Genomic DNA, 17,247 nt, shown 5'->3' on the forward strand with positions numbered 1-17,247 from the left:
ATGATATAAATTAAATTTGGTAGTGGGGTGCAAAATGATATGGTGTGATGATATAATGATGTCTAAAACCTAATTATGAATATTTCAAAGTAGAAAAAGGGAATTAGGCCCATTATAAAAATTTCGTCACGGCTGCATCATGATTACATCCAAATAATTGCAACGCCATCAATATCATATTATGTCGACGTGGACTTTAATTAGAGTCTTTGTCTCAATTCATAAATATATTCATCAACGGCCAAAGATGAGCGGGAAATATGTTCAAGATTCTTCAATAAATTTCTAATTTATTCGAATCACATGGTGTTACAGTCATTAAATAGAATAAATCATCTTTAGTGCATCCAAGATTAAGGTGGGTAAGTAAGAAAAAATTGAATAAAAATCCTAGGCGTTGAGCCGTTGACCGTTTCAACTTTGAAGTATCAATGCCATCAGCCCCACCAAGATAGTTTATTTAACTTTTATTTAAAATATTAGACTTAATTTAATACTCACTTGATGTGAAGCCGAATAAACCGTATTCATAAGCATAATAGTATAACTTTTAGAATTCCTTCCATAAAATAGAATAAAAAACATATGTCGGAAAATAAAATTTAAGACATGGCGTGATATTCATTTATTCTTTCTTTTTCTAAAGATCCCCTTTTTCTTTGTTGAAATATTTGAATTATAAAGTGAGTAACACACTTACACAAGACACCAAATCTTGATTTAAGTTTTACCGGATTCTCAACCTCGCCTTTTTGGATTTCTTCTCTAAAAAGGTAGTAGGGGTAATATTTTCTTTTATTTAGTAACTACTAGCTCCCTAATCCTTCGAAAGTCGTTCGGAATAATTATATTTAAAATAAAGATAATTCTAACTTGAAAAATTAACTGTTTTAGCTATTATATTATTATATATATTTACAATGACTTATTAATTTACTAAGGATTTTATATAAATATAGTAATAATTGGGTGGGAAACAAATTATTTTTTCCACATAAATATGAAAATATTATGTTATCAATTAATTGATTGCCAAATTATTATATCTACGAAATGCTATTATGGTTATGCCATGTCGAATTGTGTAATAGCTGACGTTAAATTTACGAAATTACATATTTGTAGGTGCAATTTCGAAATAATAGTAATATCTTGTGTAAGTAATAATAGTAATATCTTGGACTCCCTTTCCCATTTAGGTATTAATTTCGCTAGTACCGATTCAATATGTGACAACTGATGTAGCACTACTATATTCGTGGTGAACACAAGATTATTTTCAAAATCTCAATCGAATATATTCTACGAAAGTTGTCTAATTTTATGACTTGTAGCTTAACATGGGACCTACTTTGAGTTCAGACAACATAAAAATCCTAGTCACGTAACAATAATTTCTGTGTGTTTAAAATGTTTGAAAATACATGTAACTGTCGTTTTAAATCTTAACTCGAAAAAAGAAAAGATGGAATAATCAAAATGTGAACAAGAAAGGCAAAATGAAGAATCGAAATGTGAACAAGAAAGGCGTGAGCATAGAGTGAAAGTGAAAGCAGTTAGTGCTGAGCAAAGAAAAGAGATGATAATAATGATAGTAATGTGTATGGGACCAAACACCTCAAATCACACTCTTTAACTTTATGCCCATACAAGTAAACTTTTGACAGTAGAAGTTAAACCAATTAGATCATGACACCTCTAACGGGGCGACACACACTTATGTGTCATGCTAGTGAAATAACATACTCCCTCTGTCTCACTAGTAGAATTGTTTCATTTTGACCACTCGTTTTAAAAAATGATAAAGAGAGTAAAGTAAAATAGATAATAATATACATAAAAGTCTCTCTTCATTATTATTTCACTTAGTTTACTCTATCCCCATTTTAACTATTTATTAGTAGTATCATTTTTTCAAAACGAGTACTCAAAACGAACGAAGGTTTCCCATGTTCAACCAATTTATAATAGGTTCTATGAATTTAGTTTGTATGTATTGATGAAGTAAAACATGAGATTAGAAGGGTCGATAAAAAAAGAATCAAAAGGAGATGAGTCCTAGATCAATGCATCCCATGTGCAAGTCTTGCAAGTAAGAATCATGTGCCATTTTTGATGATCAATGAAGCATTATTCTAATTGAGGGATCACATGTTATAGATGCAACAAAAACAACTTAGATACTTGTAATAATACTGTATAAAACAGGGGAGGAGACAAAAGAAAATAGCAAAAATAATGGTTTTTTCCAGCCTGTATCTATAGGTTGTATGCCAGACTAACTACACAAACTATTGTACAAGAGAAAATGGCACAATCTCAACCAAGCAAGTGAATCTAAGAGGGAGAAAAATAGACATGTGATCAAACTAGGTATAGATAGGGAACAAAATGGCACAAAATAATCATGGAGCTAGAGGTTCTTGCCTACTGTGTCCGTTATTGTAGCCTTCATACGGTTTGGTAGATGTGTCGCCCTTTTTCCTCTTTAACACGACGACCCAAGTGAAGGCCTCCAGCAACAAGGCAATGCCTCCAAGAAGCGCGATCGCAATAATGTATGCACGCTTCCACTTGGTGTCAGGCTGCAATATGTCGAGACCTTTGAACACGTTGATGATGCCAAGAACAGCAACTGAATATCCTACTCCGTGATGATAAACATTCCAGTAGATGCGAAATTTATGGTCCTTCTTGGGCCTCAAAAGCAATGCAAATACCTACATAATGCGAAACGAGCAAACACCGCACACGCAAAGCTCAGTCATCAACACGAAAGATACAGTTCAAACGCACACATCAATCGCAAATCAAGACTAGCCACAGACTCATTCTAGATAAACTATGCTTTCCCTAAATCAAAAAAACACAGATAACAACAAAAATCTGCGCCATTAAGAAGATGAGAGTCGCACAATCTGGCATGAAAAAAAAAACCTGCAGAGTGGCAAAGACGAAGAGTGTGATCCCAATGTTGCGATGAACTGAATAAGTAATGGACTTTGACTCGCTCCCGAGTTTAAGGCCAGTTCCCCAACCAGCAACTCCGATGGCGTAGGCAGAGACCTGGCACGAGACGTGCAGGTAAAACCACGCGGGATCAGCCGATGGAAACACCTTCATGTATCGAGCAATGATGATCCCAGTAGGGAACATAATCCCCCAGCTCACCACATTCAGAACTCCATGAATCTGATTCCATTGTTATACACAAGTTAGTCCTCTTCATCTACAACATTTCCCCCAAATTACTTTAACCTAATTTTTCAATTCCATCACCCCCAAAGTAACGAAATTCCAAATCAAACATATAATAACTACTTCTATAGTTGTATATCTATTTCTGGCAAATCATAATGCAGAATTCATAAAATCGAGAAAGGAAATTACAAACAGAAATCCGATAATCAGAAAGTAGAAACTCACATTCCTCTTCTTCAATCTGGAATTTCCCTCGGTGGAAGCGGTGGTCTGGCCTTTGAGCAAATCAAGGCTGCCTTTCGAGTTCAAATTGGCGGGCTGAAAGTCGTGCTTGTCGGGAACTCCGGCGGTGACGGAGGGCCCCACCTGCCAGACGTGGTTGAGAACCGTCTTCCCCTTCTCCGGCAGCACGAGGGTGGCGAAGAGGGTGATCGCGCCGGCGGAGGATTCAGCAGAGGAGTCCTTGACGTCGAACCAGACCTTGGACTCCTCCCTGAGGGGGGCGTAGGAGGTGATGTTGTAGGTTTTGACGGCCATCTTGCCGTCGGGCTGCTTGAAGGCGAGGAGGGCCTGGGAGCCGGCCATGCCGGTGGAGGAGGGGTTGAGGGCCCAGGAGACCCAGCCGTCGGGCTTGGAAGGGGAGGCAATGAAGGCGATGGAGAGGGTGGATTGGGGCTCGTCGAAGTCCCAGTGGAGGAAGGAGTTGAGGGAGGGGAGGTCGTTGCAGAAGGTGTAGCGCTTGTTGTTGTTGAAGGACTGTCTGGTACACATGGCGGACTGTGATTGGGAGGGTGGGATTAGGGAGGCTGCCAAGAGGACGCCGAGGATTAGGAGGGGTGGTGGAGGCGGCGACGCCATTAGTGGATCTCACTCGCAGAGGTGAAAAAAAGGTGATTATAGAGAGAGAAGAAGAAGCTTGTGTTTATATTTGTGGTGGTGGAGGCCATATTTTTATTTTATTATTTTTCAAAACCAATTCCAACACTACAATCTTTTATGTTTTTTTTTTCTTTTAGTAAAAATATAGCAGTAAAAACGTCAAATCAAATGCATGTGTTTTTTTATGATATTACAATATGATTATTAATAAAGCTTTTAATAATAGATTGACAAAAGCAAATATTTGAACGGCTAATTGTCACTCTCTGTTTATATACTCTATTTATTTATTTATTTTGAACTGGGTACACATATTTTTGATTATGAAGTTTCGTCCCACTTTTAAAAAAAAATCCGTAAACTTTCCTAAATAAGAGGCAGATATTCGCCTATATATTAGCCGTTACATAAGTCTCAGGGACCACTCTGTCTAGTCTAGTTTATCAGTTATTGTCTACTTTTATTTACCAATCAAGTCATAGGTTTATTAAGTCTCAACCATATGTAAATAACTTAATTTTTGAACCAGCAATTTTACCATATTAGAAACTGTGACACAGAGCATTTAAATATATACCGGTGAATAATTGCAACAAAAATAGAAGAAATAAACAGAATAGTAACCCATCTTCTATGAGGGGATACAGAATGAGATTCGCACATGCCGTTTTTTGTTGTGTAGTTCCAACATGCAATAATACTGACAATTCATCATATTACTAATTCCAACAAGCAATACTATTGACAATTCATCATTGCAGCAAAAAAGGTGATTTCGCGGCCCCACAATCTGGTCCAACATCATGCGAGGGAGTTCAATCAGGACACGCAATAGTCCATTAAGGGGAGGCCTAATCCACGGGCTGCCAGAAGCCATCTCCCAAGGCCTCACACTTTGCTTGAGAGATTGAAGCAACTACACGTAGGATTTGAACCCAGGCTCATTGCAGCAAGATCTGTTCCTCGTTGCCAACTGCACTGCCCTTGCGGGTAGTGCCGGATCCAGGATTCATAAACGGAGGAGGCGAAATATATATTAGTAGGTTGGTTTAGGGCGAAAATGACAATTTTTTTCGATTTTCGGAGCGACGTTAGTGTATACGGAGGGGGCGGATATGATAATTTTACGTCCGGATAAGAAGAAATTAGTTGCACGGAGCCTCCTAGATCCGCCAGTGCGGCTGCGGGCAAACTGACAATTCATCATATTACTAAGTTATGATAACAAAAGGAGTATTTATCAAGATAACTTGTAGGTCGTAGATAGAGAGAGAGAATGCAAGAAAATGAACTTTAATTAAGGCAGTACACTTCATTTCCATGTTAGGAAATCATTGTTGAAAATATGAGGTTTTATAATAATGCAAAAGGTAACTCAAGAAGAAGATATAATGAAGAAAAAGATTGTATTCATTTACGCCGCTGTGCTGTTTGGACAAGTAAACCCCGTTGGCCAACAGGTCCACCTTGTAGGAGTCCGAATTTAGGATCTTCCGGCTGACCTTGTCATAAATCTCAAATTGGTAGAGTCAAGGGCACAGGTCTCCCTTCTTCTTCGGCAAGGCTGTTCCCCACTAGGCACTAGCATCCTTGTGTCGGCACTGAGCTGCACATCGTTGCACAAAAGGTCGAACAACAAATAAATGATCGCATACAGGCATTAATTTGAGAATTCTTCCTCTAATTTAGATAGAATTATGTCATTTGTGTAACTGATCATATGGGACTAGTGTGGTGCAAACCAAGCTATGTTGTTGCTGTAACAATAGAATCTAGAATCAAGTTTCCTAGTACTTGATTCTTAAGCCTGCAGAAGGCAATGAATCGTCACAAAATTCATATATGCTCTTTACAAGCTGAAGAGGCTTATCCTCCTTCAACTTTTCTTCATATAGGAGTATTAAAAGATTACGAATTGTCCACAATTTTTTTGGTAATTGATTCTCTATCAATACGTACACGTATCATTAAGCACCATTGCTTAAAGATATGCAACTTCTTAAATAAGTTGAAGGTAGCAATCAGAGGACAAAATTCAGCAATGAGTAGTACTGGTACATCTCCACCTAAATTATACATAAGCCAAGTTTGAATTGTATTCCTAGTGTGTATCTTGATCAAATTCAGACGTTAATGTCGTTTATATCCACCAACCACACACTAGTCCAGTTGAAAATCAAGTCCTCTATCATAACTTAACATTTAGGTAGGTGAATAAATTCTTCCAACAACAATGTAACAGATCAGGAATACACATTGTCTTCATATCATCGTGCTACTAAATCAGGAATTTATTTCGTTCTTGGGCATAACGCATCACACAATCAACCTATATATGATTGGTCAAGAACCACCTTTGCTAACTGCATTTCAATTCCATCTTATTACTATTTCATTGTGATCATTATAAAATGATAGCAGTACTATTACTGAACATATTTTACTACTATTTCCTTTCTGGAATTAAGAAGTGTGAGCATAAATCTAAGAAACAAAGGAGAAGGAGATAGTAATAAGATGGAAGTGAAATGCAGCTGTAGTTCCCAATTTTCTTCTTCCAAAATGGTGATCAAAGGAAAAAAATTGATTTATTATATTTTTTACAATACACTGCCGAAAACAGAATCAATAATAAGAATTTAAAATCAATTCGAGCAAAATTAGGAGTACGAGCTAATTTTGGAAATTTCTTTCTCTTGACGAGACTTATAATCTACTAAAACTTTATTTTTTTTTCTATTAGTCTCTTACTTTATCAATTATACTTATAATCTACTAAAACTTTATTTTTTTTTCTATTAGTCTCTTACTTTATCAATTATATTTAAAAACTCATTTCAACCGAACATTCATATTTTATATGGAAGAAGTTTTATTAGTAGCATTTTGACCATACGAGTATCGACAAAAACCTAATTGATAGCACGTCCGCTTATTCAAGGATTTTTTTAAGTGTACATCTTCTCACATCGCCGCCGCCTCACTAGTCACCGCTACTGCCCATCCCATCCTCAGGAGCTTAAAATTTGTAATGCGGCTGAGCTCCCACCGTCCAAGTCTTACTCATTGCGGGAGAATTACATGATTTAGCATACCCACACGCTCTTCTCCGTCCCCTCTCTCAATTCGTCGAGTTTTCGTGCAATGGCGTCGTTCATCGGATGTTGCTCTCTCAAATCTACTCATCGAGGTGAATTGCTATCCATTTTTATAGACATCACACTTTAATTGTTATCTTTCTCTAGTCGGAATCCGCTTGTAAATGTAACGCATCTTTTGATTATTCTCTTATATTTTTTATGTAGAAAAGTACTCATTTGGATATGGAGGTAGTTGATGCAGTTTTATTGTATTTTTAAAAAAATTTAGGGGAATGCAGTATATTAGATTTAGGCACAATTTGACAGTATCAGTTTGAAGAATGATTGATGTTCTTCATGTTTTTTTTTTTTCAAATAATGATCAAATTTATTTGACTACTGATGCCAGTTTTCACTGCTATGGTGCAGGTGTGGTTCCAAATTGGAGATCACCTAGAGCAGCCGTAGTTCCCAATTTTCACCTCCCAATGCGTAGTAACGAAGTTAAAAACAGGTAATTGCGCCATCCATTTGATCATAGCAACTGGTTTTGTACTCTTGATTGCCTGCTTACCGTAGTTTCAGACTTTCAGTAAAAGAGTATCATGTTTGATAGAGGATTATGTTTTAGTGGTGGTGAGAATGAGCTTTGCAAATCAATAAAATTGTTGTGATCATGATAATAGTGAAAACCAGTGTTCACTTTTCAATTTGTCATTAATGTTTCCTACACATATCTAGTAGTAGTATAAAAAAAAGTTTGAATAATTATGGTTAATAGTTGAGTATGCAAAAGCTTATGTTAGTTGGATTTCTCTTATTTTCTCAGCTCATGCCCTTGTTATGTCCTTGTGCTTATTGATAGTAGCAAGTGTATACTATGTTCTCATTAGCCAGTATATATTGAATACAAAAAGTGGTGTTGTCATAGGAAAAATTGATTTCTTTTGACGCGTAACATGATGTGCACTTGAAATGACAATCTTCAAAATTTCGTCAGAGATGTATCTCTAGAAAGGTCAAGTTTGCAACTCGGTGCTATGAGGGATTCAAGAATATATGCAAAGGAAATATGGTGCTCCCATCTGTGTTATTTCATGTCCAAAGAAACCAGCATGTGTAATGTGAAACTCCTGTCTGCAGGACTAATGTCGATGACATAAAATCGCTGAGATTGATTACAGCAATCAAGACACCTTATCTCCCAGATGGCAGATTCGACTTGGAGGCCTATGATGCCTTGGTGAACATGCAAATTGAAGATGGTGTTGAGGGAGTGATTGTTGGTGGCACCACTGGTGAAGGCCAATTGATGAGCTGGGATGAGCATATTATGCTCATTGGCCACACAGTCAACTGCTTTGGCAGTTCCGTTAAAGTCATTGGTAACACGGGGAGTAACTCGACACGAGAAGCCATCCATGCCACTGAACAAGGCTTTGCTGTTGGTATGCATGCGGCGCTCCACATCAATCCTTACTATGGGAAAACCTCCTTGGAAGGTTTAGCCTCTCACTTCGACTGTGTGCTTCCCATGGGCCCTTCGATTATCTATAACGTACCATCACGGACTGGCCAAGACATTCCACCACCCGTGGTTCACACCTTAGCACAGAGCACCAACTTGGCAGGCATCAAAGAGTGCGTTGGAAATGATAGGGTAGAGCAGTATACGAGCAATGGTATAGTCGTGTGGAGTGGGAACGACGATGAATGCCACGACTCGAGGTGGGAATACAATGCCACTGGAGTAATATCAGTTACAAGCAATTTGGTCCCACGTCTAATGAGAGAACTAATGTTTGGAGGAAAGAATCCAAGTTTAAACGCAAAACTGATCCCTCTTATCCAGTGGCTTTTCCGCGAGCCAAACCCAATTGGTGTGAACACAGCCCTAGCCCAGCTTGGGGTCGTTAGACCAGTTTTCCGGTTGCCATACGTACCCCTTCCTCTGGCCAAGAGGGTTGAGTTTGTGAACATAGTCAATGAACTTGGAAGGGAGAATTTCGTAGGAGAGAAAGATGTCCGGATCTTGGAGGACGACGACTTTATTTTGATCGGTCGGTATTAGATGCTACACCTGGTGAACTGTTTCAACTCAAATCTTTTGATCTGCTTGCTTTTCCTAAACAATAATTGAAAATTGTGAGTTTTGTTTTCCTTGTGCCTGTAAAGTAAAGGGATTTGTTGATATTCTTGTATCAGATTTTCCGTTAGAAATTTCATGTTTTGCTATTTCAATTTTCAATAGCCACAATCCACATAATTTTCATATATCTATATGAAGCTTGAATCAGTATATAACTAGTCTTGTCATAATTATTACTTCATGAATTACTTAATTCTCTGAAGGTAAATGCCAAAATTCATTGATATGCAGAAAAAGAATGGATAAAAGTGTAACCATTAAGTCTTTGGCATAAAATTGCACTCTATAAACTAATGCAAATAGGCAGTTTCTTTTAGCCTTTGACATTTCCCACACCAAACGAAATTCTTCTTTTGTTACTAGAAAAAACAATGGTTTTTTCCACTCAGCATTCAGTAGGAAGTTGCTTCACACATAAACAAGTCATGCTAATCGTCTCACATATATATCATAAGTACCAAATTATTGGAGTAGCATTCTGTGTAAGCGCAGCCATGAATATTCTATCCATCTTCTCCCTCATCCTCCTCTCTCTCTACACTCTAAGTCTAAGAGTAGAATCGTCAGAAATCTCGGCCACTTCCTGCAACGACGACACCAAAACCAACCCCACCATATCAAGAAACATCGACTCCTTGCTGCCTAAGCTAGTCTCAGGCACCATCCGCCATGGCTTTGTGGCTGCCTCCCACGGCCAAGACGGATACAAAGTCTACGGCGTGGCCCAATGCAGGGGCGACGTAAACAGCAGCGACTGCGCCTCCTGCATTAAGGACGCTGCAAAGGAGATTAAACCCGCGTGCCCCAGCCAGTCAGATGCAAGAATCTGGTATGACTACTGCTTTTTAAGGTACAGCACTGGCAACTTCTTGGGAGAAGTCGACACCTCGGGGGTCTACTTCTACAACGTGGAGAACGTGACAGAGCCGGGTGTTTTCAACAAGAGATTGGGTTCGCTGATGGATGAGATAAGGTCGGAGGCGGTGAGGCCTCGGAGCAGAGGGCTGGGGAGAGGGAGGAGGGATCTATCAGACTTTGTCAAGCTGTATGCATTGGTGCAGTGTATGAGAGATTTGTCTGAGATGGGGTGTGCTCAGTGTTTGTCAATTGCTGTTAGTAATTTTCCTACATTTTGTGGGGATAAGAGAGGGTGTAGGGTGCTGTATAGCAGCTGCTATGTTAGATATGAATTGTATCCCTTCTTCTTTCCGCTTGATTCGGCGAGTTCGAGGTTTGGAGAAGATGACAGAGTGGTGGCTGTTAGAATCTGATGTAGTAGTATGTTGTGTGATTTGCTTTTTTAGTAATTCTGTTTGTTTGTCACTAATGTTGTGATGATGCTCACTGACTCATTGTCACTAGTGAATATTGTTTTTAATCATCTTAATGAGAAAGACTGCTGTATGTATCACTCATCTTGATTCGTTTAAGGATTTTACATTAATCATCCATTGGATGGGGTGTGACTGGGTAAACCATCATCTACATGATTTAATATTATGATTTCAGGTAGGGGATCACTTGCTAACTAATTAGCAATTCAAAATTGAGATCAATTTTTAATCATTAGATTAGAAGATCATGTGATTGATATAATGCCAAGGGTAATATATTTTAAATTTAAATAATTATTAATTAAATTAAAAGGGTATTAATGTCAAATCATATGTAGTAGTTATAACTAACTACTTTTTCTCTCCTCAAAATCATCTCAAATCTTTAAATTTACGTAACTCTCTCAATTTAAATTATTTTTTTCAAAAAATATATCAAATTAAAGATAATTTAATAAGGATTCCAACGAGATCTCAATTACATATGTTCCGACGATGTTCAGTTGATGAAATTTGATAAATTATATTTCAATTTTCGTACATGTTGATAAGCAGCTTTTATCAACAAATGCAACAAAAAATCTCAATATATTGTAGGCAAAATCTCAATATTATGCATGTTCAATCTCAATAAAAATGTGATGATATTTTCTTGTCCTTGTATTGATATTTTAATGTCATATTGTTGATATTTGTAATACACAATATTGATATAAAAAAACACCCACGAAAATTATCATATGATAACATAATGACGATATTACCCTTTTATTGATATTTTGTCTACTATTTATTGAGATTTGTGAGCTTTAATCTCATCCACTCATTTTAAAATCCAAGGATAGAGATTTAGTCTTGATTTTGGATTAAGGTATTGTAAGCATTAGAATAGTACCCTATAATTTCATAATCAAAATTTTACTGAGTACGAGAGTACTAAATTTTATGAATTGAATGAGTATCATTTCATAAAAAAATATACTACTCCATTATATTTCGTATTGGTGTTTTCTTTACAGTATTTTAAAATTTGAAAAATACATAAGAAAGTTAAGTTAAGATTTTTAAAATAAATATAGTAGTATTTGATTTTCTGTTCATAATAAGGGGACAAACTTATCTTTTGTATTCACATAGATATAATCTTTGTTGAGAGAGTTGAGTGGAGACTTTGTGATTATCCACTGAAGAGAAAATATTCGAAAAACAGAAGCAATGGCAGAAGGCGATGGTGAAGAGAGCGTGACGCTAGATCTTCTGAAGAAGAAAATGGATGATTTTGCAAAAGCAAGAGACTGGGAACAATACCACAGCCCAAGAAATCTGCTTCTCGCTCTCGTAAAATCCACTCACACCCACTCTTTTTATTTCATCCTTTATTTTAGCAAGCCAAGCTTCTGTGTAAATTGTTATCATCTTTGGTGTTTCTTCTTTCTTCTCTTTTTGAATAATCGACTAATTTCTTATCTCCTATTCTGAAAAAATGAAGTACGTATTGTTGTTCTTGATTTCTGAACTTTATTTCCCCCAAATATGATCTAGGGTTTTTTCCCCCAAAAATTCATCACTCTATCAATTAAAATTGGTTGCAGGTGGGAGAAGTGGGAGAGCTGTCGGAAATATTTCAATGGAAAGGGGAGGTTCAAAAAGGGCTTCCTGGGTGGAAAGAGGAAGAGAGAACTCACGTCGGAGAAGAACTATCAGACGTCTTGCTTTACCTCGTACGGCTGTCGGATATGTGCGGGATTGATCTGGGTAAAGCTGCCCTCCGCAAAATGGAGCTCAATGCACTCAAATATCCGGCGCCTCTCAACAACGAAGACCATGAAAATCAGTAGTAATTCTTCAACCACTCTGTTTTGGTTTAATTTAACTCTTTTGTATTTGTGGCTCTCGATCATTACATTTTTTATTTAATTAACGAGATGGAACTGCTGCTGCTTTTGTTGTTTAATTTGCTCTTCGATCTTGACCGCCTTTTTCACATCCCCTGTCGTTTTTGACGAGGGATGTGTTATTGGAGCATTTCATGGGACACAAACTGTAAAAATTGAATCATCGGCTACATTATTTGTTAGACTAAAGTTGAATAGTGGCTTTAAATATATGAGTGGTTTTATTTGCACAGCACGGTTCTATGTTTCCTCCGCACTGCAGAGGATCCTACCCGATTAGAATTAATTCAAATTCAAAAATTGTTCTAATTGTATGGTTGTTTTATGATTTTCGTCTAGAACCTTATGTTTTGAACATTCTTATCCCTAGAAAGGAAATTGGTTCATTTTTGTTCTTTATTTATGGATCCGTAAAAGATAAATGGTCAATCCAAATTAAGTTTATGTTAGCGTAATGTTCGTTTACCGATCTTATTTTTAAAACATTGCTATCAACCAACAATATCAACGGAGAAGAAAGGAAGTGAATGTGAATGTGTGTTTTATCATTAGTGTGTAACCAAACGACATTGTTTTGTCCGCACATAGTTTTGAAGACACACAACCTCAATTTCGTGCATATTAAAAAGTTTTTTTTAAACTTGTTGATTTATAGTTCTATTTTTTAAAAATGCAATATTAAGGAATTTAATCAAACTTAGTGATTTACTTCCTCCTTCTAATAAGAATATACACTTTTGATTGTACATGGTTTAAAAGCATAATTAATAAAGTAAGAGAAAGATAGAAAAAAAAAATAACTAAAGTATTGTCAGTGGAAAATGAGTCTCATCTCATTACAAAGAAAGGAGTTTTCAAATTTAGAAAGTGCATACTCTTGTGAGACGGACTAAAAAGGAAAAAGTGCATACTCTTTTTGGACGAAGGGAGTATTTTGCTAACTGTTATCATTGTTTTGTCCACGTAGATATTCCGGTTGACACACTTGCATCTATTTTCCCCAAATTAATAAATAATCCCTTCGGGTAGATATTTGTCCGCGAATAGGAATCTCGTTTTTCTATTTTAGTTCATTCGCGAATAGGAGTATTGATTCATTTTTACTATAAATGAAGTTAGACTCTCCATTAACTTTTTCCACTCACTTTTTTTAACAATTATTACAACTCATGCCAGAAATAAACGAGACCTCTAACGGTAGACAGAAGTAGGAGTATGAAGTTATTGTGAAATTTTCTAGTTTAATGATTTATTGTTCTGTTTTTGAAAAGTATAAGACCCGTTAGATTTCTTTTAAAAAAAATTTGTGCTTTATTTGACAATTTTTCTTTTAAAAAAGTAAAGTATTTTTTAACATAGTATTTCCTCCGTCCAACATTAGGAATCTCATTCCTTGGCGGCACGAGTTTTAAGAAATGTTAATAAAAGTGAGTGGAAAAAAGATAGTAGAATAAGGGTTCCAACTTGTATATCTTAGTTTCAAATGAAATGTGAGTAAAATGAGCTAGTGGAATGTTTGGGGACTCTATTATCATTAATGGTAAAAGTGAACCGGGACTCCTATTTACGAACGGATAAAAATAGAAAAACAGGACTCATATTCGCGAACAGATGGAGTATATATAAGTATAATTATTGGTGAAGACATAGAAAATGAAATTGTTAACTCAAGTAAATACGAAAAATATTATAAATTAGGTTTGAGTACAGAATAATTGAAGAATATTATAAATCCGATCTTAAAGCATTTTATACTTGATTATCTGATCCAGAAAAATCGGATTTTTGAAAACACGATGGACCCAACATGAGCCAAGCCGGCACTCCAGCGGGGACTTGGGTACCGGTCCTAGTAGTCCCACCATAGACGCCCCTTCCTGTGTTTGTGCTACACGTTTTTACAAAGGAAGAAGGAAGGAGGAGGGGAGAGGAAATGGAGAAGACGACAGTGGAAAAAGGAGAGAAGTAGAAAGTTATTATGGACATTGAATTTACGGATGCTTGGGGTCCACTATTTACTTTATATGCGTTTAAGTAATCGGAAGAATACTATACATTCAATTTCATAAATGCAAACTCTAAATATTGTACAAACTCTAACTTATAATATGAACCGTTAGAAAATATTAACATATAATAAAATAATAGCAACAAAATATGTCAACATAACGTCAACGATTAATGTTATGCTGACATTGTGATATGGTTTATCTTCCCTATCGATTGGTAGAGCACAAATAGAGATGAATTGGTGTGAATTTAGAGACATTGAGACTTGAGAGAGAATCTGATTTCTCCATAAGGGATAAACCGTGATTGAAAGAATGATAAATATTAATTTAATTTATTATACTTGATAATAATAAAAGACTGCACACATATTTATAATATGTGTGGTACAAAAAAAATCTCTAATAAAGTAGGAAAGTAAATAAAAGCAAATTAAATCCTAACCACTATGAAAAGTAAATAAAATCATAACAACTAAATAATACTAAAACATAAATAAACTAAATAAATATACGGAGAGAATATCAGCTCCCTTCCGGAATAAAATAGAATATCAGGTCCCTATCACATTGTATTCACATTGTGTTGACATCAAAATAGTGAAATTTTACACTGTATTTATATTGTGTTGATACCGTGTTGAAAAGTTTGGCGTTTGTAGTACAATATATGAGTTTGCATTTTGTCACTACCCTACTATTCATTATATTATTATTATTTTTTTTTTGTTTTCTTATTTTATCATTTCTTTATTTAATTTTAAACATCAATTTCTTTAATCTTAATTTTAAACATCAATTTCTTTAATCTTATTTAAAAAATGTCTCAACTAGCTTTGAAGAAAGTATGATATAGTAATAATGATTTTATATTTAAAAGATTATTTTGGATATCTCATATTATCACAATGTATGTTTATCTATTTTAAATATAAAATGTTAGTAGTTGTTTAAATAATAAAAATTTGCTCAAAATCTAATTAATTTATTGAAAGTAGAATATAAAAGTCACGGATTTTAATTTTTTTTATTAGAATACATTTTTTTCTTTTTCTTATTTTAATAAAATGCAATCATTTTAAAAAATTACCAATAAAATGACATTTTGTAATCAGATGTGATAATTGAGAAACAATCGAAAGTTTCTGATTAAATATTACTAGTATCACGCTTGTGCTATGCACAGATTAATATATTTTTAAAATATTAATTTTTAATTTTAAATTAATTAAACAAATTAGAATCAATATTAACAAAGAACAATATGAGTAATAATTTTAGTTATATGAGAATAAAAAATCTATACAAATCAACATTAAAGCATAATAAATTTGAAACAAATCACATAATATAATGTTTAAACAATAAATCGTGGAGCAGAAAGATAAAATCTATCACAATAAAGAATTAAATAGAATGGATAATTAATCATTATATATAAACTTACAAATAACTGAAATGAGAAATACTTGCAACCAACTAATTGCAAATAATAAATGCATCAAAATAGTCGAGATATTCGTGCAACCACTCCTCTTCTTTACTCCGTCGACTTGGCAGGCCAAACCACCTCTCTATTTCTAGACTCTCGATGGCGTATCAACACTCTTAAGAATTGCAAGAGGAAGGGGTGTTTATATAGGCGTATGAATACCTAATACTAAAAGGACATACTTATAAACGTAAACAAATTAGTCTATGAACGAAATTGAAATCCACTCGAAGACAAATTAACTACTTATGAAAAATAAATTAACGTATAAATTAAAGAACTATCTCCTAAATAACAGAAACTCCTGACTATGTGACATGGTAAGATTCTCTTTGTAATGCAAATCTCTTTGTACGAAAATTAAAGATATGGAGGAGTACTTTATTAAGACTTGTTTACTTTGCAAATTACTATCGAGAAAATAATTGTTAGATAAATTTTACTATATGTTATAATTAGTGATGGACATTAAAACAATCTCAAGCAGCCTGCCTCACCTAAAACTACAATAAATAAAGAACACCTCACCTAAAACTACAATAAAATAAAGAACAAAATCAACAATCAATATGTATTAAAACGATCATCCGTAGAGCAAAGCATAAGATGTATGAGACCCATGAAAGTACACAATCGAATCATTCACACCACATAATTTTGTGGAGGCTTCTCTAGCCATCCAAATCAAGAAGATAAAGCTATAGTGACTACAAATTAACATAAATCAAAGTGACAAATAGAGAATAAAAGTATTTATTTACCTGGGAATGGGATAGAGAGGTGAATATGTCTAATGGGTGAGAATATATATAGCATAAATGATTCCATGAATGTAACCAAAAGAAGCGTCAATAAGAAGCAAATCCAAAACTCAACCTGTTAATATCACCAAATCAAATATAAATATATCAAATATAAATATAGTAGTAATTCAAATTAGAAAGAGAAATAGAAGTACTCTATAGCTAAAATTGAGGAAAACACCGAGTGGAGGAATAAGAATAGCCACGATGATGCCATGAAAGTTGTTGCTCCCATTTTTCTTCTCTTTGTGGTCAAGTGGGCCATTTAGCTGCAAATTGCGAAGGGAAGACAATGAGAACGGCTGGAGAATTTGATGAGAAAGGTCATGCAGTTCTTGAACTTTTGGACTCTTCGTGAATATCTGGAATTTGAGACGAGGCTCCCAAATCTTCCTTTTGAGATTG

At 35.2% G+C, this 17,247-nt stretch overlaps 4 protein-coding genes across 4 annotated transcripts; 3 read left to right on the forward strand and 1 right to left on the reverse strand.

Annotated features, from left to right (window-relative positions):
- Nucleotides 1–2,161: 2,161 nt before the first annotated feature.
- On the reverse strand, nt 2,162–4,119 carry LOC125223967 (cytochrome b561 and DOMON domain-containing protein At4g12980-like). The gene is made up of 3 exons (XM_048127292.1): nt 3,427–4,119; nt 2,938–3,192; nt 2,162–2,720 (listed from the first exon to the last, which is right to left on the reverse strand). Exons 1-3 carry the CDS (start codon nt 4,057–4,059, stop codon nt 2,406–2,408), a joined length of 1,203 nt encoding a protein of 400 aa, XP_047983249.1. The 5' UTR covers nt 4,060–4,119; the 3' UTR covers nt 2,162–2,405.
- A 2,888-nt stretch (nt 4,120–7,007) lies between these two features.
- Nucleotides 7,008–9,408, forward strand: LOC125222656 (4-hydroxy-tetrahydrodipicolinate synthase, chloroplastic-like). The gene is made up of 3 exons (XM_048125387.1): nt 7,008–7,270; nt 7,590–7,674; nt 8,304–9,408. Exons 1-3 carry the CDS (start codon nt 7,225–7,227, stop codon nt 9,229–9,231), a joined length of 1,059 nt encoding a protein of 352 aa, XP_047981344.1. The 5' UTR covers nt 7,008–7,224; the 3' UTR covers nt 9,232–9,408.
- A 119-nt stretch (nt 9,409–9,527) lies between these two features.
- Nucleotides 9,528–10,724, forward strand: LOC125222657 (cysteine-rich repeat secretory protein 55-like). The gene has a single exon (XM_048125388.1). The coding sequence runs from the start codon at nt 9,681–9,683 to the stop codon at nt 10,578–10,580; it is 900 nt and encodes a 299-aa protein (XP_047981345.1). The 5' UTR covers nt 9,528–9,680; the 3' UTR covers nt 10,581–10,724.
- Nucleotides 10,725–11,770: 1,046 nt separating this feature from the next.
- Nucleotides 11,771–12,597, forward strand: LOC125219565 (dCTP pyrophosphatase 1). Its single transcript, XM_048121577.1, has 2 exons — nt 11,771–11,981; nt 12,236–12,597. The coding sequence occupies exons 1-2, from the start codon at nt 11,859–11,861 to the stop codon at nt 12,479–12,481; spliced, it is 369 nt and encodes a 122-aa protein (XP_047977534.1). The 5' UTR covers nt 11,771–11,858; the 3' UTR covers nt 12,482–12,597.
- The last annotated feature ends 4,650 nt before the right edge of the window (nt 12,598–17,247 follow it).

The sequence above is a fragment of the Salvia hispanica genome, chromosome 4 (genome assembly GCF_023119035.1).
Source record: "Salvia hispanica cultivar TCC Black 2014 chromosome 4, UniMelb_Shisp_WGS_1.0, whole genome shotgun sequence".
Classification (NCBI taxonomy): Eukaryota; Viridiplantae; Streptophyta; class Magnoliopsida; order Lamiales; family Lamiaceae; genus Salvia; species Salvia hispanica.